The sequence below is a fragment of the Canis lupus genome, chromosome 29, assembly GCF_003254725.2.
Source record: "Canis lupus dingo isolate Sandy chromosome 29, ASM325472v2, whole genome shotgun sequence".
Taxonomy (NCBI): domain Eukaryota; kingdom Metazoa; phylum Chordata; class Mammalia; order Carnivora; family Canidae; genus Canis; species Canis lupus.
Window position 1 is genome coordinate 16,503,664 of NC_064271.1, and position 21,132 is coordinate 16,524,795.

General features: G+C 40.9%; 1 protein-coding gene and 1 long non-coding RNA gene across 10 annotated transcripts in view; one reads left to right on the forward strand and one right to left on the reverse strand.

The window, feature by feature from the left end:
- The window catches only part of LOC112678559 (uncharacterized), a 35,709-nt gene extending 34,813 nt beyond the window's left edge, over window positions 1–896 (reverse strand). The window contains exons 1-2 of one of the 2 annotated variants that reach the window (XR_003147665.3): window positions 541–896; window positions 12–153 (exon numbers count right to left, since the gene is read on the reverse strand). This is a non-coding gene — a long non-coding RNA (uncharacterized LOC112678559). The remainder of the gene's footprint in view (window positions 1–11; window positions 154–540) is intronic. The other variant, XR_003147664.3, reaches the window with a different exon arrangement.
- The window catches only part of SGK3 (serum/glucocorticoid regulated kinase family member 3), a 180,987-nt gene that overhangs the window by 90,377 nt on the left and 69,478 nt on the right, over window positions 1–21,132 (forward strand). For 4 of the 8 annotated variants that reach the window (XM_049103851.1, XM_049103852.1, XM_049103850.1 and 1 more), the window contains one exon: window positions 18,684–18,896. The exons of 1 other annotated variant lie outside the window; for it this stretch is intronic. In XM_049103851.1, the coding sequence (XP_048959808.1) occupies window positions 18,819–18,896 (78 nt within the window). In that variant the 5' untranslated portion in view covers window positions 18,684–18,818. Of the gene's footprint in view, window positions 1–941; window positions 1,071–1,238; window positions 1,352–18,683; window positions 18,897–21,132 lie in introns of those variants that run through there. 3 more of the 8 variants (XM_025477880.3, XM_025477883.3, XM_049103854.1) reach the window with 3 other exon arrangements.

Sequence of the window (21,132 nt, forward strand, 5' to 3'; positions counted from 1 at the left end):
TTGTGACTTACCTTAGGACCACAGGGCAAGGCTGGCCTCTTGGCGGTTTTCTGAAATTCTTCCAGCAAATATTGCTTATTGGCAAAGTGAGCCTTATGTTTCCCCAACATAATTCAATTAGTGTTTGACTTGATTCCTCAAATAGTTTTTCACCTTCAAAAATCAAATAAATTAATAGTTAAAATAATTCCTTCTGAGTAGTCTGATTTTTTCCTTTATCCATAAATGTAGTCGCACGCTTTGTAGTACACCATGGGCATCAATGCTGAGCTCAGCCTGGATGTAATGGGTCTGCTCTCTTGCAAAGTGCCTGAGCTATTTGACAGGAGAAGGAATGATTACCATTTAAGTCTGGAGTAATTCCTACTGAGAGTCCTTTACAGAATTTTTTAAATGAAGAATAAGGATATGTGGTAGAGATCAGTAAAGGATTTGCTTCCTTTCTTTGTCCCTTTAAACCCTAGTTGCTGTGACTTCTGGTGCATAGAACCCTGAAATCATGAGTCCTGCCTTGCCCGAGGAGAATGATTAGCTAATGACCTGAATAAATGAGCCTCGTTGCTTTAAGACGTCTCACCCAGTCCTACACCTCCGTTGAAACCTGGGGAAAGCGCCTTCTTTCCTCTCCCAAAGCCTCTTTTCTCATCGTACCACGTGGCTGTCTGTCTTACCACGTGGCTGTCTGTCTCCCTTTGCCAGTTCCTTCTGCCTGCGTCCCGCTCTTCCTCCCAGCGGGTCACGCACCCCCTTGCCCTCCCCGCCTTATTTACTTAGTGCCTCCGAGCTGCGCAGCCGGCGGCTTTGCTAAGGGTCCACCGCCTCCGGCGAGCCGGGGGCGGAGCTGAGAGCCTAAACCACGCCCCTAGCTTCGGGCGGGGCCAGCGGCCGAGGCGGTTCCGTTGATTGGTGTGGGCGGGGCCTGGGCCAGGGGCGGGGCCAGGGGTCGGGCCAAGGCGGGGAGGGTGGTGGGCCCCGCTGGGGGTGGGAGGCGCGGCGTGGAGACCCGTGGAGCGCGGCGCAGCTGTGGTCTTGTTTGCCGCTCGCTATGCGTCGGGCGAGGGTCCCCGAGGGTAAGTGTGGGCAGGGGTCTGGGCGCCGCGAGCGCCAGGGCAAGGGACCCCCGCGGCCGCGTTCGAGCCAGGTGGGGCTCGGCGGGACCCCGGCTGGACCACTTCCGTGCTTAGTAGGAGCGCGTGGTGCAGGTGGGCGGCCCTCTGGCGTGAACCCCCAGAGGGAGGGAGACGGGGGTCTGGCTCTAGTTTTGCAGCACTTGTTCTCGGCGTTACCTCCGGGACAGAAAACATTTGCGTTGGCTCCACACACCTCCTCCCTAAATCTCGAGAGACCTCAGGTACTGAGATTTTATGTTCTTTAAAATACATTTCTAGTTCGTGGTTCAGGACTGGAGGAGAAACTCCATAGTGAACTTGGCAGTGCAGTTTTATTTTGACTTTGTGTTATTAGGTTTGCAAGAAGAGCGCGACTGGTAATGGGACTGTTATTTAAGCGAGGACACCAGGATTACGTAGGCGGTGTATCGTGGAGGTTAGACTCACAGGCTTTGAAGCTAGAATGTCTGGGTTTGAATCTACTTCTTAATTGTAAAAATGTGTGCTATCTGCTCACTTTCTCTATGACTTCGTTTCTGCATATGTAAAATGAGGATAATGATAGTTCCATCCTTATAGGATTGTCATGAGAATTAAATCAGTCGGTACTTAGTTCCGCCTGGTGCATAATCCACAGTAACCTTGGTTATTTTCTTTATTATACATTTAGATGTGTATTAATTTTCAAAGCTGTCAGCACCGGAAAACCTTTCTGCACAGTTGTGGCTAGAAACGCTTGGGGATTCCTTTGGAATTTCAGAGACTGAATCCCACCAGATAAGGTTTCATTACTTTTCTCACCTCCTAGAGATGTGATCATCCACCTGATTTCAAATCTAATCCACTCTCAAATGATACAGAAGCCTCGGAGCCTTAAAGGCTGTTCTAAAAGAGGGATGAAAAAAGCATTTTCAGAGGGGGTAACCTCATTGTAAACACCACCCTCCAGTAGGTATAAAAGGTCATGTCACTTTTATACAAAACTTACAAGTTTTGCTACTTGGGATGGGTGCTTATTTGCACTATTACTGCAAAAGGAGGTATACCAGTGTATCGAAGTACATAAATAAACTAAACATCATAGGAACCATAACTAGCCCATAGAATCTCAGAATTGAAAGGAATCTGAAAAATCGCAACAGCTACTCTTTACAGATAAAGATGAGGCCACAGGATTCAGAACCAATAAAATTCATAGCTCAGACTAGAATTCAGCTCTGCTGAACAACAAATTATAAAATCAAAGAATGATATTACTTCTGATTTTGATAATCGTACTGTTTTTATTTTTGACAGTTTTATGGTGCTGTGAATGGTTTTTCTCTCTGCAGCATCCTCCTTGGTAGCTTAATTGCATGATTCATAATCATTCTTTAGCACCTTTGATTTAAATCACAGGTCCAAAAGTTGCTACATCAATGATTGCTTTGAGAACAAGATGATTGTCTTCTTAAGCTTTGTACAAACATGTTCTAACAGTGCTTTGGTTTTGTTGTTTTAAAGTGTAGTCCTTTCTCCTATGTAGGGAACATCAACAGCTAGTGTAAACAAAATGACCTACTAGGCAGTTTGTTATCACTGTGTTATTGGTGAAGTTTTCTTGATCTGGTAGGATAGAGTCAGGAAGTGGAACACTGAATGCTAGCCCAAGGAAATCGGACTGGGTCAAAAGAGATACACTGCAATTGCTGCTGACTTCAAAAGCATCACAGAGTGAAACTATTTGAAGATATTGGTGTGTTAGTTGCTGACTCTTTTCTCACTCCTTGTGTGGTTCACTCCCTCACCTCTAGGTATTTGTTTAGATGTCACTGTTTCAGACACTCCTAATTAAAATTCTATACAACCCCACTCTTCCTATAATATATATTTATCTCTTTATTTACTTGTTGATTATCTCTTGTCTGCCTTTAGAGGGTAAGTTCCATGAGGGCTGCGGTGCTTACCAATTATGTTCACTGCTGTATCCTAAGTGCCTGGAAACAGTGCCTGGCACCAGAACATGTCAGATTTGTGCATCTGATGCAGACATTTCCAGCTAGGGCTATTAATTACTTAAACCAATTCATTGTCCTTTTGCCCTGCTCTCCCCTCCCCCTATTTCTAGTGATTTCTTCTGGTTACCAGGAATAAAACCTTGAGGCAATGTTAATGCCTCCTTCTACCTTGCACTCTACATGCAAATAGCTATTACTTATTTCTGTCAATTTTTTGCAAACCTGCCATTTCTATTGTTGCCAAACCCCTATTTCTTCAAGTCCTCCTCCATTTCATTCCATTCTCTCCACCTACAACCTTTCAAGTTCCCTTTTACATCCTTATCTGCAGAATGAAATCCAGAGTGAGAAGCCTGGCATTCAGAGTTCTCTACATGATCTCAAATGTACTTTTCCAGCCTGTCTCCTATATGTAAGAAAAGTGATTTCGATTTTATGCTTATAAATATGAAAGTAAAATAAAGTTTTAATGAGAATGCCATGTAAAAGCCCAAGGTGTTGCTTCTTGACAGTTTCTCTTTCTGTTTTTATGGAGTAGATCTTTTCCTGTAAATGGGCAGGAATTCAGACAAATTGGATGAATGGCTCTTCTCTGTACCGAGGACTTTTCCTGCCCTTTCTGTTTTGAGTGCCCATCCTTCAGATCCTCCCTCACACGTCACTACCCAAATACCTAGATAAGTTCAGTAGGAAGTGTTTTTTTTTCTTCCTCTGAATTCTAGAAACTTTTCATGCTTTTCTTAGAGAATTTATCACAGTCTGTTTTGAATTGTAATTCTTTGGGCATTTATCTTTTCTTTTTTTGCTACATATGAGCTCCCGGAGGACAAGAATCACGCACACACAAATTCCAGTTACTTTTTTAAGGAAAAATAAAGCACCCACTTCTTTGTTTTTTAAGTAAACGTGAACTTAAAGTTCTATTTTATAGGTCTTTAAATCATTAAATATTGAGCTTCAACAATCATTTCTACAATATGGACAATTAGGAAGAAGGCATGGGGAAATTTAGTACTACATAAAAAGATCCAAATGAGAATATTGCGATCTGGATTCATAGAGGTAAGGAGAATAACATGCCCAGCACCCACATAGTTGGACAGGCAGAAATTTAAAAAGATCCAGACTCACTCAGAAAACCATTAGGGCAAGACAGACTTTATTGAGCAACATCTGCAGCTTTGGATTTTCTTGTGGGGAATTATTCTTAAGCTTTATTTTGTTTTTGCATCTCTACGCACAAGTAATACTGTCACTTTGCTTTGTTTTCTGAAATGGGTAAGGCAACTTTCTCTTCCTCTTTCTGGTCTGCAGAAAGTAGTTTACCTTCTTTCCCTTATTTTTAAACTAATAAAATGTTCATACTTCTTATTTTCCTGTATATATGGAGAAGATATATGTCAGAAGCTCTTAGTTCTTCAGAGAAAAGAATTAGAAGATACTTGAATTTATCTATTGTGAGAAGCTTCTGGTTTTATTGCTTGATATCAGCATCTAGTTTAATATATTTTCTTTGATTTCATTACCAACATATCCTTGCACATACCCCAGTTCAGTGAATGCTTTTATTTTACATGTGACTTTTTTTGATAAATTAAAACCTGTCTCTAGAACATTTCTGAAATTTAATTTTCTCTCCTGTTGCCTCCCAAACCTTGACTGGCGTTTTCCTATTCTAGGGCATGCATTAGCCTGACTTACTGTCTTTGTTTTTGATTTTCAGTAGTTAACAGGTGTCAACGAAATTTATTTTACCATTCCTAGGATGAAGCTGCAGTTTCTATTGGTAGAAAAGAGTTGGTAGGGAAAATCTATATAAAAGTCCTAATTTTTAAGTTTTTATTTTTTTATTTCTAAAAATATTATTTATTTATTCTCTGAGACACAGAGAGAGGCATAGGCAGAGGGAGAGCCAGGTTCCTCACCGGGAGCCTGATGCAGAGCTCGATCCCAGGACCCTGGGATCACTCCCTGAACCAAAGGCGGATGCTCAACTGCTGAGCCACCCAGGCATCTCCCTAATTTTTTAAATGTTAAAACTTTAAAAATCTTCATGTTATTTTTACTAATAAATAGCTAATACAAGGTCAGGACTTAAAGCTAATATACTACAATTTATTACTTAATTATAGTATATTAATTTATTACTTAAAGTATAGTATGTTTTAAATATGTAATTGGTTGTAAGTTTTGTCCTTGGGGAATTTCTTCTTATGTGCTAACCAGTAAACTTTTACTGTAAGAAAAAGAATCATAAAAGCAAATATTTGCTTCGAAGTAAAGTTTCCTTTATCACACTGTATAAACATCTGTGTTTATCCTGAGCTCTCCTGTATTCAAAAGCCTTAGTGCACATCAGATAGGATCATTCATACAAATAATGAAAGATGGGGCACAGACTAATTACATATCTCTAGTACCTGGTAAACACTGTGTAAGTTATCTGTTAAATAAATTTATATTTTTCAGAATTTTGTTAGGATACTGTAGTGTATTAGTAAGTTTAATAATGGAATTGATGTTAAGAGGGAAAAGTTGATGATTCAGGAGACATTAAGGAATGATGAATCATGCTTACTTTGAAGATCTCACACACTTTGGCAAATTGGAATTTTTACATGCCTCCTTCCACATGTTTGTTGAAAACATAAATGAAATGTGTACCACAAAGTGCCCAGCAGTACGTAAGTCGCAATTTCTACAAGCTAGTTGGGGAGGTTCTCAAACAATATCTGATCTTAGGTGATTATAAATGCTAAAATGGAAAAAAAAAAAAAAAAAACCAGGATGATGACAGATTATTTTGAGGAAAGAGTGCTGTAGTTAGGTGGTCCTGAAGGCTTGTTGCAGGAATTGGGATTCAAACAAAGGCCTCCGTGTGAAGAGCTGATGAAGAGCTGAAGGGAGAGTATTCTAGGCAGAGGGGACACAGGCACAAGAGCTAAGATGTGAGAGTGCTCGGTGTGTGTGAGAAGTAGGAAGGGAGCTGTTCCCATAGGAGTCTGATGAGTAGAGGGGTGGGAGGCACTGCTGGGATGCAGCTGGAGAGATAGGAAGAGGTTAGACCATGTGGGTGCTTGTAAGCTAGTAGCAGTAATTCAGAGTTTGGATTTTATTCTAAGGGCAGTGGGAAACAATGGAAAGGGTTTAAACAATGGGGTGAAAATACCAGATTTATAGTGATTAGGAAAATGACCTGGCTCCTGCGCAGATAACGGATTGCAGGGGTAGAGTGAAAGCAGAGATACCAGATTGGAGGTTCTCTAAAGAGACTGAAATGCAATGGTGATTGTTGTCTTTATGGGGGGTTCTTTGGTGGTTGGGTGTTTTGTTTTTGGTTCCTTCTCAGTTTTCCCAGCCTTCCCAGCCTTCCCAGCCAGAGAAAAGCTTCCTAGGACCTGCAGTATTCCACATTCGTTGTTCTCAGGCCTCATATAGTCTTCCATCCACCCATCACTCTGCCAGTGATCACAGTCCTCCAGGAATCATCCTTGAAGGTGTTCTGTGTTCCCATCTTCCTGGAACATGTGCTGGGAGTGTGCTTTCTAGTGGAAAAGGGTAGGAAGCCAGGAATAGGGCAGGCATTCTGGTAATAGGGAGCCCAAGACAGTGGCTGTAGGAGGCTGAGAAGGATAGCAGAGCATTGCACCTGCAGGTAACATCTAGAACTGAAACCGGTGAAGGGACATGTTACCAGTTGGACTCAGTTTAGGACCTTCTTCCTTAGTCTGGCAGCTGTGAATCTAGTTTTGGAAAACAGGACTGTCAACTGTTGCTTCTACCTCCTCACTCAGTCCTTTCCTTAAATATCAGTATTAAATGGAACCAGTTTCAGAGAACCAAGAGACTCATGAAATTTTTGTCAAGATTTTTGGATACTCCTGTCAAATTGTTGGGTGCAGACTCTTCTTCTGTATTGTGTCCCTACATTGAATAGCTTACACATATTTTATTTCTAGTTCTTATGTCACTCCCCCACCTCCGCCCATATATCGCTTTTCTTTATCAAGAATCAGGATAAATAAAAGGTACCTCAACTTAGAGATACAATAAACCTTGGAAAAACCAGGACTGCTTTGTGATTGCAGAATGAGGGAAAAATCAAAGAGGGGGTGGGGTGGGAATTAGAGGAAGGATATATTAGTAAGAAAGGAAAACAGGAAAAGTTGTGACTGATTCATCATGTAATATGTGTAGGGTGAAAGTTATTATGTATCTTCCATTGGCAGATCCTGTTAGATTTTTCTCATCTATTCTGCAGTGAATTTCATTTGCAGATGTGACAAAGATGTGCTTTGTTTGAATTGGATGTGTTTGGAGCTAGTATTTTGAAAGGTGGAAATAAACAGATACAGAGTATATACTATTACAGTAGACTTTCATTAAGGTAACCAGTTAGTTTGGAGTAAGAATTTTCTAAGGTACTTTTACTGTAGTTTAGAATGAAACCCAACTCTCTTGGCCTGTTCCCTTCTCAGAAGTAATTCCTGCCCACATCCCCATGCCCAGTTCCTTTTCATATTCTCTGGATCTGTCCCCATGTTCCAGACCAGTCCGTGTGCCATGCCCCTGGTCTGTACATGGATTTTCTTTTGTCTCTTCCTTTGTCAGTTCCCTCCTTCAGGACCCTTGTTTCCATACATCCAGCACCCAGTCCTGTCCCCCTGCTGAAGAAAATGTTTAGCTCTTCCAGCTCTGCTTCCTGCCTTCTGGAAGAGTATTGTTCTTAATCTCCCTTTATGCCTTAATGTGAATCACTGAACCCCCTTCTGCCATATTAGTTAAGAGTGGATAGTAATACTTAAGAATGTATGGGTCCTGAAATTTGGGGTAGGTTCAGTACCAGATAGTATCTGTGATGTGTGAAAGAAATGGAGTTAAGAACTTCTCTGCTTAAATTTTAGAGGTGAAAAGCTGGAGACTCTTAGGATTTTATGAAACAGTTTTTTGGCTGTCTGAAACAAAGATGGACAAGATCTAGGACAGTAACTGCATATAATGGACAAAAAGATGGGCACAATGATGAAGGGAAAACATGCTTTTAAAAAAAGCCTTAACTGATGTTAACTATCCTGGAATTGAAATAAAAAGCTTAATTTGGGGCAGCCCGGGTGGCTTGGTGGTTTAGCGCTGCCTTTGGCCCCAGGGGCCTGATCCTGGAGACCCAGGATGGAGTCCCATGTCCGGCTCCCTGCGTGGAGCCTGCTTCTCCCTCTGCCTGTGTCTCTGCCAGTCTCTCTCTCTCTCTCTCTCTCTCTCTCTGTCTCTCATGAATAAATAAATGGAATCTTTAAAAAAAAAAAAACTTAATTTGTAAAAAGCCTTTATCAGTGGCTGTCTATTTGAAGAAGTATTTGTCGTCAAAATTTTAACATAGCATGAATTTGGACAGTTTTCTATCATGGTGTTTCATCCATATTTCTATTTTTTATACCTCAAAATAAAAAAAATTAAATCTATTAGTGGGTTTTTTTTTTTATACTTTCTCTTCCTTTTAAAAAAACTATATCCTGTGATAGCATCCTTTTTGTGTGTCCTTATTTCATAATTTAGCCCTGATTGTCCTTGTGTTGGGGCCAATACCCAGGGCCTCTTCTGCATCACACTCTTGGTTAGATGTTGGCATATGATGTTTTATCTTGATACAGTGCTACACAAACCTGACCCTCCTGGTGGCAGAATCAGAAAGCTGTTTTTCCTGTGCATGACTTTCTTTCTTTAACCTGATAGCTAATGGATTTAGAAGAAGGAAATACATGCAGGGGAATTGAGAGACAGTGTGCGCACACCGGGCTCTCAGGTCAGAGCTGTAATCACCTTACTGTGCTGCCACCCAAAAATGTGTGAGAATGTGGATCTTGCAGCCTAAGTTTGTTCATCTGTAAAATGCAGATAAAGGTACTTCATGAGTCTCCATGAGAAGCAAGTGATGTGTTAGATGTAAGGTAAGCTTAAAATAGTGCCTAGAATTAGTACTTCATAAATATTAGTTTCTTAATCCCAACAGTATTGACATCTTGAGCTAGATAACTTTGTTGTAGGGGCTGTCCTGTACGTTGTAGGGTGTTTAGCCTCATCCTTGACATGTAGCCTCTTAGCAAACCCATTAAGTTGTGACAACCAAAAATATCCCCAGGCATTGCCCAGTGTCCCCCTGATGAGAACCACTATACATAAATATAATATTTACTAGCTATTTGTCTACCTTTGCAAATCACAGTCCCTCCTAAAGTCTGGCTGGTCCCTGAAAGTTCTCTTCTCATCTGACCTGCTTCTTTTTGTCATGTTGGACTTGTCTGAGTTGATTCACTGGATGAATATCGAGATTAGGTGAGCCAGGTATCCCTGGGAACCAATCTACAAGACTATATTGTGACTCTTCAACAGAGTGAAGGCAGATGATTTTTTTTTTTAAACATCATCTCTATACCCAAAGTGGAGCTCAAGCTCAATACCCCAAGATCAAGAGTCCCAAGGCCTACTAACTGAGCCAGCTAAGTGGCCTCCCCCCAACTCCATTCTTCTTTTGAAAACCCTAGCATATCTATGAACCTCTCCCAAAATTCCAAGTTGTATTCCCATATGAACCACATAGCTTTTTTTTTTCTATTCTTTTTTAGTTGTGAGGTTTTTATATCAGTCCTCTTCTGATTGCTTTATTTCCCTGCCTGGACATAAGATGATTTTGCAGAATTTTAATTGCTTCAGTTTCACAGAATAAACATAGATTACATTTATAGTAATAGCGGAGTTGCTTTTTCATAGTTTCACTCCTGACCACTTAAGAATAAATTTATGAGCCTTCATTGATTTCCAGAGGACTCTTTAGAGCATATGTTGTTGTAGAAGCAGTGTAGTATAATCTGTAAAAGTCCTGAAGTCAGACCACATGGGTTCAAATCCTGGTTCCATCAGCTGAGCCCGGTTACTTCTCCTTTTATGCTTCAGTTTCTCCTCAGTTTTCCTGTCAGTAAGGCTTTTGTGAAAAGTCACACAGTCTTGCTTGTAATAAGCTCAGCCATTGAATATTAAATATTGTTAGGTTACTGGATTGATTTAACTTGAAGGAAAGGAAGACCTTATTTAAAGTGAGACAGTGTGGGGCAACTGGGTGGCTAACTGGTTGAGTGTCTGCCTTTAGGTCAGGTCGTGATTCTAGGGTCCTGGCATCAAGTCCTGCATTGGACTATCTGCAGGGAGCCTGCTTCTCCCTCTGCTTATGTCTCTGCCTCTCTCTCTGTATCTCTCCTGAATAAATAAATGAAATCTTAAAAAAAAAAAAAAAAAAAAAAGTGAGACAGTTTGGTATGGCAAACAAGGACATACAGATTTTGGAGTTGGACAGATTTGGACTTAAATCCTAGCCCATTAACTGGATAGTAGCTTGGGCAAGTGATTTCTTTCTTTCTTTAATAATATTATTATTATTGGGGAAGGGGTAAATGATTTAATCTCATTGGTTTTCTCCACAGCAGCATCTTCATTTCCAATACAGGATGTTAGCTCTTTTTCTCCAGAGAAAACTGAAGCAGGCAAGTGTGATCTTTTCAGATTTCTACTCCCATATCTGCCTGGCTTTATTTTTAGTTAGGCTGAGAATATGAGAGTCTTCATCTGCGACCCTTCTCTGCGCTTTCACAGTGTACCATGCATACATCTAAAATCACGCTTACTGAACTTTTGAAATTTTTATATTGCTTATCATTCTCAGATAAGTTCTTTGCAGGTAGGATTTTCTCTTATCTTTGTCTTTCTATTGGTTAACGCATAATGAATCCTTAATAAGTATTTGTTGAACGAAGGAATAAAAAGTAATTTGAAACAAATTGCTATGTATTAGATCCAATTTATTGACTACTTATACAGAGCTAGGTTTTTTACTTAAATGCTTAAAACAACTATATGAAATAGGTGTTGCTAGCCTCATTTTCTAGGTTAGGAAAAGAGGGCTTAGATAATTTAATCTAGTCCAAGGACTAAGGTAGAGAATTGCATCATTTTGTCCCTGTAGCAGTTGTGGTCACAAGACAGAAGATTGTCTCTCAGGAGTTTTTGGCCTTGGAGGAACACAGTAGCTAGCTACCAAACTGCGGCCTGTTCAGGAGGGCACAAGATGAGCAAATACATATCCTGATCCCCTTTTCCCCATTTCATGCCAGAGGGATGAAATCAACCAGCAGCTAGAGGGCAATGGAGCTTATAGGATGCAGGCTGTAGAGGTCAGCATCCCAGGGCGTGGAGCAGGGTGGAGATGGATCTGAAAAGACATAGAGGATATCCAGCAGAGTCCTCCCCTTCCTGTCCCTTAGTATTATCTCTTGTACTTTGGGCATAAAACTCGTGTTTCTAACTCAGAGAAAACACAATTAGTCACTGTTGGCCAACTGTATCCAGTTCATTCATACTCCCACCTGGAACCACTGCCTGTGTTCATAGAAGGGAACAGAGAAGAAAACTAAGATAAAACAAAACTGCTATTGTCTTGGCATCTGTAGCTAGTCTTTTGCCTCAAGCTGATAACTAGTACCTATTTTATGTTCCCCTACCGTTTTCCAGGACGTAGCTGGTCAAAGGTGTTTACTGGTGGAGGACTCCAGACCTTCATTCCCACAGGATCAAAGTCTGTAGTAGTCCATCTTTATTGAGTTGCCAGTTTCCCATTGACTGGTACTGTTGGACATGCCCCATTGAATCTTTTCCATTCAGACATAATTCTCCTCCCCACACCGTATAATGACATCTAAGTTTCCAACTGGAAATCCAGATCAGTCACCTGACTGGGACAGTGACCTCTGTCTTACTAGGTTGAGTGGCTTTATAAACCACAGATGGCTAAGGAGTAGGCTTAGCTTTCAGTTTAACAGGACTAGACTGTTCCTCACTGGAAGCGCTCCTCCACCAAACCCAGGGTTGCAGCAGAAAGCAGAAATTGCTTAGAGATAATACTGAGAAGAGCTATTCTTGGTTCCTGCCCAACAGAGTCTGTGTGCAATAGCACCATACATTGGCTTTTGGTGTAGCATGTATACCACATCTTATGGTCTAGTACCAGTGTTAAACAGTGTTATCTCCCAGCAGGTGCCAGAGCTGAGCTTTCTATAGCCATTCCATTGCTCTGTTAGGCAACTTCTTCTAAGTGAAGAGACGTAAGACTAGCACATTCTATGGTTATGAGCCTTTTGTCACACTTCCTGGCCTTAAATGTGTTCCTTGGCATGATGTGATGTTTATAGGATTTATGACAGTAAGTAAGGCATGATATAACCATGGATGGTGCTTCTGGCCAGAAGCATTTCGGGGAAGGAAGGCAAATCTGGCTTCTGTGAGGACAGATGTTGCTCCAAGTGGCTGTCTGCTCCCCTTATGGGATGGTGCCATAGTAGGGCTTAATTTTGGTTTTTGCTGTTGAAGTTGGGCGCTCAGCACTGGTATAAGCTAGATCAGGATAGCCTGAGGAAGCCCATATTGTTGCCCATCTATGCCCTTTTGTTTGTATGGGGGCAGGAGGTACATGGGGAATCTGTGTAACTTCCCCTCAATTTTAGTATAAACCTTAAACTGTTAAAAAAATAGTGTTAATAAAAACTATGATAGAAGAAAATTTAGTATCTTGAGAAGAAAAGGGGTATAATGTCATGTTAAATCACAGATCCCAGGGATCCCTGGGTGGCGCAGCAGTTTGGCGTCTGCCTTTGGCCCAGGGCGCGATCCTGGAGACCTGGGATCGAGTCCCACGTTGGGCTCCTGGTGCATGGAGCCTGCTTCTCCCTCTGCTTGTGTCTCTGCCTCTCTCTCTGTGTGTGACTATCATAAATAAATAAATAAACTTATAAAAAAAAATAAAAAATAAATCACAGATCCTGGAATGAGACCCCACTTCAAGTTCTGATTCCACCAACCAGTTGCTTCAATGACTTTAAGCAGTTACTTAGCCCCACTAAGTGTCTCTTTGCTCACATGTAAAACGAGAGTGACGATAGTATCTCCTAGGGTTACTGTGAAGATTAGATGTCATCCCAGTGCCTAGCATACAGTAATAATAATCATCACTATCATTATTGGTATTAAAATACGAAGTTTAAAGTACTAATTTGTAAAACAGTATGTTCCATCATTTAACATACGTACACAGATACACATAATACATATATAAAAAATTGTCACACCCTTACATGTTTATAGACAGAAAAATGAAATACATGCAAAAAATATTGACTGTACATGTCTGTTGTGTGCTGAAATAATGGATTTTTTCTACATGCCTTTCTGTATGCTTCTAATTTTTATGGTTATTATTTTTGTATTCAAATGACAAAAGTCACTCCATGAATTTTATGAAGAATTTAAAAGTGACTCAAGAAGGTAATTGAGCCAAATTTCATCACATAAAAACATAGTTTTTAGCCTAAGGTTTAGTTAATCCTTGTTGATGAAATCAGGGAGGATACCACAATTCAGCCAATTCAGTCTGAGAACTGAGGGTACATTCAGTCAGGGACCATCGCAGTTCTGATACTAAGTTTATGTTGTTGATGATGGGTCTCCATGTCAACAAAATGAAGTATAGTCACTGAGCGGTGAAAACACAGACATTGCCCAGAGATTGAACGGAGTACTCCAGAAACTGAGTGACATAGATATGACAGATCTTGATCATTCAGGAATCTTCCGTGCATAAGCATCAAAAGCAAGCAAAGAAGCGTAAGCTGTGATTCAGCACCAAAATGAGTGAATTGCTTCTGAAAGAGTGATTTCATTTTCTCAGATATTTCTGTACTTCAGAATTTTGGATCCCATGCAGTTCAGGCCAAGTCACAGTGGAAAATAAGTCCAACTTCTTTTTGAGGTCTAATAGACTGATTCTCTCAGGATGCTCATGAGCTCCCAGAAGTGTTAGATCTGAGTTTGGTAAATACCTTCAACAACTTTTTGCTGCTAAGTCATCTAACCAGTTAAAATAATCTAACTTTCACAGCTAACTTCCACTCCTTCCAAGTAACCCATAAACTGTCAGGTCAAAGGCGTTAGACAAAGAAATACTGCCTTAGCTACTTTGTCTTGGGTTCATTGAGCAAGCAATGGGTGATTGGGAAAGAGGCTGACTGACATCCATAGGAGCAGTCATCTTGACTACCTGATTATTGAGAGTCTCTCTTCAGTGAGCTTTTATGTAGGACACAAATGTTTTTTACATTCTGTGCTGTATTGAAAAGTTCATCTACATGCATCTGCAAACCCCTCCCTCTTTTAAACTTTTAAAAAATTTGATTAAGAAAAAGATGAAAGTACAACTTATGGGAATATATTCTCCCCTTTAAAAAACAATTGGATCTTGTCCTTTCCAACTCTTTTACAAGTGAGCCATCCATTAACCACTGGCCACAGGTCAGCATTGATATATACCTTGGGCATGCATTTCTCCTGACACCACATATACTGCTCAGAATTCTGCCCACTTTGGGAAGATTTCCCTTCACCACTCTTTCAGGACCATCTGTGAATAGGGCAACATTGTCTTCTTTCTGGTTGGAACTAACATACCATACATGTCTGTTCATAATCGGACATGTCTTTTCTCTCCTCTGCTAACTGGTCATAGGATCCTCCCTGGGAGCATGTGTTGAGAGCTAAAAAGGAAGATGCTGCAAGTACCAGGTGTTCTGTAGTTTACTTGTGCCTTCCAGAACTGCTCAGGCCTAGTCTTGCTTTTATTTTTTTTTTTTTTTTTTTTTTTTAATTTTATTTATTTATTATAGGCACACAGTGAGAGAGAGAGAGAGGCAGAGACATAGGCAGAGGGAGAAGCAGGCTCCATGCACCGGGAGCCCGACGTGGGATTCGATCCCGGGTCTCCAGGATCGCGCCCTGGGCCAAAGGCAGGCGCCAAACCGCTGCGCCACCCAGGGATCCCCTAGTCTTGCTTTTAACATATCAAGTGGAACGCTTTTGTACAGTCTGGTTTTATGATTCAGTGGGTCAGATAATACTGTTCATGATGGGCTGTTTTTAATACACAGTTTCTTGACTTTGATTTCCCATGGGCAGGTATATAATCTTTACTTCAGCTTAGTAGCAAGCCAAGAACCAAATGGACAAAAGTTATTGACAGTACCCTAAGGAGTCCATAACTCTTATTCTCTTGATGCTTGTCAGGGGCCCCTTACCCCATCCCTGCCTGCTGTATCATTAGTAGTACTAGTGGGTGTGCTAAGGCATAGCCCCAAGAGTCAGGGCAGCTTTTATTGCTGAAGAATCTTGTCTTGAATCAGGCCCCAGTAAAAACTGGCAGCCTTATGGGTTCCCCAGGATATAAGTCAGAGCAGCATATCAAAATATGAAGCTCACCAGTTGTGTTACCTCCTTCTTAGCGAACATAGTACCAAGTGTGGCAGTTTTACTTTAGATGGGATATCCAGCCTCAGTCCTCTGGAGCCATAGGAACAACCAATGTGGTAGATCCCTAACTTCCATGGGTTTTATCCTCCATCCTCTGGCCTGTATGTGTATCTTACAAAGGTATGGAGTGCTTGCTACTTCTTGTTCACCAGATCCAGTTAACATAATGCCATAACTGTGATGAACCAGTGTAGTGATCTTTGGAATACTGAGATGATCAAGGTCTTTCCAGACTATATTATGACAGTGTAGAAATAGCCCTTAGGTAAAACATTGAAGACGCACTACTATTTCAGGCAGTTGGGAAATTGCATCGTATTATCCTTATTGGTGATGATACAAAAGAAAACATTTGCCAGGTCAATAGTTACTACCAGATATCAGACGTTATGCTCATTTTCTCCAGCAAGAAGGATCACATTTAGAAGTGCAGCCATGATTGGCCTCACCATCTGATCAAAGTCATAGTAATCTGCTGTCATGTTCCAAGATCTTTCTGGCTTTGGTCCAGGTAAACAGGCAAGTTAAAAGGAGATAGAACAGGAATCAGTGCTGCTATATCCTTCAAGTTTTTTGATAGTAGTACTGATTTCTGAGCTTATCCCATGGATATGGTACAGCTTTTGGTTTACTTTCATAGTGAGGAGAGGAGAAGAGTTCCAAGGGCTTCTTCATGGCCCTTTGTTCTATATGACTTTTATGACATAGGAGAGGGAACCATTGCGGGGACTTGGGCAATTCCTAAGTATATCCCGTTTGCACAAAAATTTTAGGACTTGGGACATAACCACAGGATGGGCCTGTTGTCCCATTGTACCCACCATGAGATATCAGGGTTGACTTCATCACTCATCTCTTTTCTGGAATGAGATAGGTCCTCTGACTGGTGAGCCATGTTTTGGATCTCCCGGGATTAGTGTCAGTTTAGACCTAGTGTCTAATAACCCTTGGAAAGGCTATACATTTCTCTTTCCCCAGTGGGCAGTCACCTTTATGAATGGCTGTAGGTCTTGGAGAAGGACCGGAGAAAAATTGATAGGATATACTTGTCACCATGTATAGGATCACAGTAATCTCATATTTAGTCCTCCTTGGTCTAACATCCTTTGAATGTACTCCCATATATGCTCCTCAGACTCCTGCTGGTAAAAATTTTTGACATTCTGCAGATTTTTCGGTATAAAGGCAGTCCCTTTCTAGAGTCAGCTTTGAACTTCTTTCTGGGTTCTTTGGGAGCTAACTCCTGTTAGGGTGCAATGAAGGGTGGTGGGAATAGGCAGTGAAGAATTGGCATCCCCATAAGTGCTGGGCTCTATACTTAATTGTGTACTATTCATGTCCCCTGGGTACCTTGTATGAAACCGCTTATCCTGCTTCCCAGCTCTTTCCTCCTCATCTATTCCTGTTGCCACTTAATGACATATTTTATTGTCCCTTCCAAAGAGAAGGTCTAAGGCATCATGTTCTCCTCTAGTTCTGTTCCTGTGGACCATGCACAGTAAGATACAAATAGACAGTCAAGCTCATATATAATGCGGTATCAATAAGGCCTACCATCCTCTGGGTCCCACATTCTCAAGAGATAGGTGTGAAATGTGTAGCACTGTAACTTTCACCCTCTTGTCACTTCTGCCACAGATGGAGAATGGGCTGATATGGGTCTGGGATTCCTGGACAAGTTCATCTGCATTAATTTCCATCCGCTGGGATTCCTGGACAAGTTCATCTGCTTAATTTCCATCCGCTGTGATTCTTTAGCAGTAAAGCTCTGGGACTGCAGGGCAAGACTTTGATCAGGTGGCTGGTCTACTGGGGAGCTGAAAAAGCTAGCTGCTTTTATGGGACACTCTGAGCTTAGGAGGAGGCCAGTTACATTTCTGTGTTTTTTTTTGACAGCTAATTCAACTATGTATAAGTCTTTCTTGACTGCATTTCCAGCATCAAATCCAGAAAAGTAGGTTTTGAATAATCTCAAAGGAAGCACCCTTTTTTTTATTTTGAAGTTTTTTGTTTTTTTTTTTAAGATTTTATTTATTTATTCAGGAGAGACACAGAGAGAGAGAGAGAGAGAGAGAGCGCGCGCGCGAGCCAAAGACACAGGCAGAGGGAGAAGCAGGCTCCATTCAGGGAGCCTGATGTGGGACTTGATCCGGATCTCCTGGGCCAAAGGCGGCGCTAAACCAAGGAAGTGCCCTTTTAATCGATTAAAACTCACTATACCTGAATATTCAATGCCTCCTACTAGATATTTGAAATCATTACTTGAATATAATTTATTTATAATTATTATATCTCTCAGAATGACTTCCTAAAATTAGTCACCAGGGAAACTGGCAAACTAATTCCTTAATGGGTGTTATTTGGTATCCGTGGAGAGTCTGGGTTGATATGTGTAGCAGAAGTGACCTCAGTTTGACATTTTGAGCCCTTTGTCCTTGGGTGAATGATAAGATTAACATAATTATATTTGTTCTCTATGAAGATCTATAATATCTCTGATCAGGGGTCCAGTACAGAAGAATTATCCAAAGTTGTTAGAATGTATAGCATAGCACAATGCTTAAGAGTCCAGACTGGAGCCACACAGCCTGGGTTCAAATCCTGGATAGGCAAATTTATTTAAGATCTCCATGTCTCAGTTGCCTCACATGTAAAATGGAAGTAAATAGTTACCTACCACTATATAGGATCCTAATCTGAAGCAGGCTTCACCTCATCTTGATGCAAAAAGTCTGAAAAACACACTTTAGGGGTGCCTGGCTGCCTCAGTCGGAAGAGTACGTAGCTCTTAATCTCAGGGTTGTGAGTTCAAGCTCCACCTTGGGTGTAGAGATTACTTAAATGAATAAACTTTAAAAAAAAGTTGAAAAACATACTTTGAAAAACCTTGCTTGAAATCTAACAGAATAGAACCCTTTTAGGTGAAAGTTGGGTTAGTCCATATGAATTTCTTAGTAGCGAGAGAAGGTAGATGGGATGCACATGTTTGATTGTGATTTAGCTAAGAGAAACATAAGAGAAACTATATCTCTAACCTGGGCTGAGACATATGATCAAATGTAAATTCCTCCCAGAATAAGCATAAAATGAGTCCTGTGAATAATGACAAATCATTGGGTTTTTTTAGATTTTTTTTGCTAATCCGTGTTTTTTTTCTTTTTTTTTTTTCCTGTTCATTAAGGTTGCATGATGGAATTTGAATATTACCTCAAGAGGTTTTATATTTTGGATTAGCTAGCTGTGTTTGTCCTCTGCTATTTCTTCGGACTCATTTTTTGGTGTCCTTTTGAGGCAATAAACCCAAAGGGATTATACCATGGACTACAAAGAAAGCTGCCCAAGTGTAAGCATTCCCAGCTCTGATGAACACAGAGAGAAGAAGAAGAGGTTTACTGTAAGTATGTAATATAAAGCATATGGAGGACAATGGAATAGAGAATATTTCCATTTCTCCTTTTGTTCTTCCTTAACCAGAACATCCTCCCCATGTTTCCACATATCCAGACCTTACTTATCTTTCAAATGATATATCCTCCACAGTCTTCCCTTTGTACTGTAACAGAATATAGTCTCCTTTTCAGACTTTTCCCTGTTTACCCTTGGAGAAGCTTTTGGAACCCTAATAGATCCTCTCACCAGAAAATGTGCAAACACAATGATCTACAAACATGCTTGCAATTTTGCATGCATTGTCAGGTTAATGGACTCCAGAAGTCATTGATCCCATATTAAGAACCACTGACTGTCTTGTAATTTCCACAGCATCTTTCTTATGACATTAATCATTTTATACCTCAGTTTTTAAAAAATGTTTAATCCAGTATTTTATCTTTTTTTTCCACCTGAAAGGTTTTTTTTTTTACCTGAAAGGCAAGATTAGTCGATCTCTAATTTTACTTTTTATCACGGTAGTATCTACTATAGAACAATAAAGAATAAGGACAATGAATGTTTGCTGGATCATTGTATCAGTGACTATTATTGGAGAGTAGCCATTTCTCTAATTAGTGTAATGAAGCATGCTGTATTTAGTTCCAGTAGTCCTGTTTGTGTGTACATTCCCAGATCGCCTGCCCTCCTCCCCCTGAAACAGTATCAGTTATCTTGTCTGTAACTGATCTGCTCTTCCTTGTAAGCTCCCACCTGCTGAATGCTATGAAGAAATTAAGCCAATTCTGTATAACACTTACTTCGAGCTAAAATTTAAGCAGTTCCTTTAAGTTAAAATGCTTGGGCTGTCTTCATTCTGCTCTCTTTCTCCCACTTGAACACACACTTCTCCAATTTGATGTTGCAGTTTATGGGTAGAGAGGTGTCCCCTTTCATGGTATTTTGTTGAGTCAGTGACTGACTTCATGGTAGCCTGCCGAAGGCTCTTGTATTTTTGTTAGCCCTCTAGATCTTTGCTGTCCCGGGTGTAGAGTGACTGGTCTGGCAGACAGCCAGCTGTGGTTGACCTGATCTAGCCCTGGACATTTTGTTGGCATTCATTGCTGGCATCTACAGTCGATCAACTGATTTGTGATCTGTTCTTCATTGGCTTGGCCACAGTGGTGGTGACTCACTGCTGACTCAGCTTTCCTTAGCTCTTGATGGCTGTTGACCCTACTGAGGCTCTGCCATTGCTTTCACTGCTCTTGACTCAAGTGGTCTACCTCAGCCTCTGACTTGGGGATCTCCTGGCTCCTGCCAGGTGCATCCCATGACAAATGACTTTCAACTCAGAGTTCATGTCACAATGGAAAATTGAGGAGTTAAACTGAACCCTTTGGTCTGACCACTCCAGTCTCCCTTCTTAACTAGGTAGGGCTGGAGCCCCAAATGACACTTTTCTCCCAGAATCCCAGTTAAGGAGCTGGAAATAACCTCTCTTCTTCTGTCCTCTGTTCTCTGTTTCTTAATAAATGTACCTCCATATCCTATACCAAAGCCCAAAGTAGAGACTGCATTGTATCTGGCCATTTGCCTCTGCTCAGTGTCTGTTGCAGCAGTATCTTAAGCATTGTGCATTTATTCCATAATCTTATAAGGAAGTCTTAGAAACATCACATCGATGGTAAACAAGAGGTCCATATACCTCAGTAAAATAGTGGAGTGTGTGTGAAGGTTTTTTCCTTCCCTCTCTCTTTTTTTTTTTTTTTAATTATTTTTTTACCTTTGAGCATTCTCTCCTTCAAGGGCATAGCCTCATATCAATTTTTTTAAAAGATTTTATTTATTTATTCATGAGAGAGAGATAATGGTAGAGACACAGGCAGAGGGAGAAGCAGGCTTCCTGGGGGGAGCCTGATGTGGGGCTTGGTCCAAGGGCCTCAGGATCATGACCTGAGCCAAAGGCAGACGCTCAATCACTGAACTACCCAGGTGCCCGCTCTTGCCAAATTTAATGGAAGTTCAAATATAGCAAATATAGGCAGTGGGTTATCTCACTGTCCATGTACTTTTCTTGGTAGAGGTATTTTTTTGACTTTTGTGAAAGGTGCAGGGAAGCCTATAACGTCACTCTTACTCACCTGTCCCACAGCTGTCCCCTGCATACTCAAAGGCCCTCTCCAGATCACCTTATTCATTTCCTTGCTTCAGATTATCAAATGTTGCCTTTGTAGAGAGGCTTTTTCTGACCATACTTT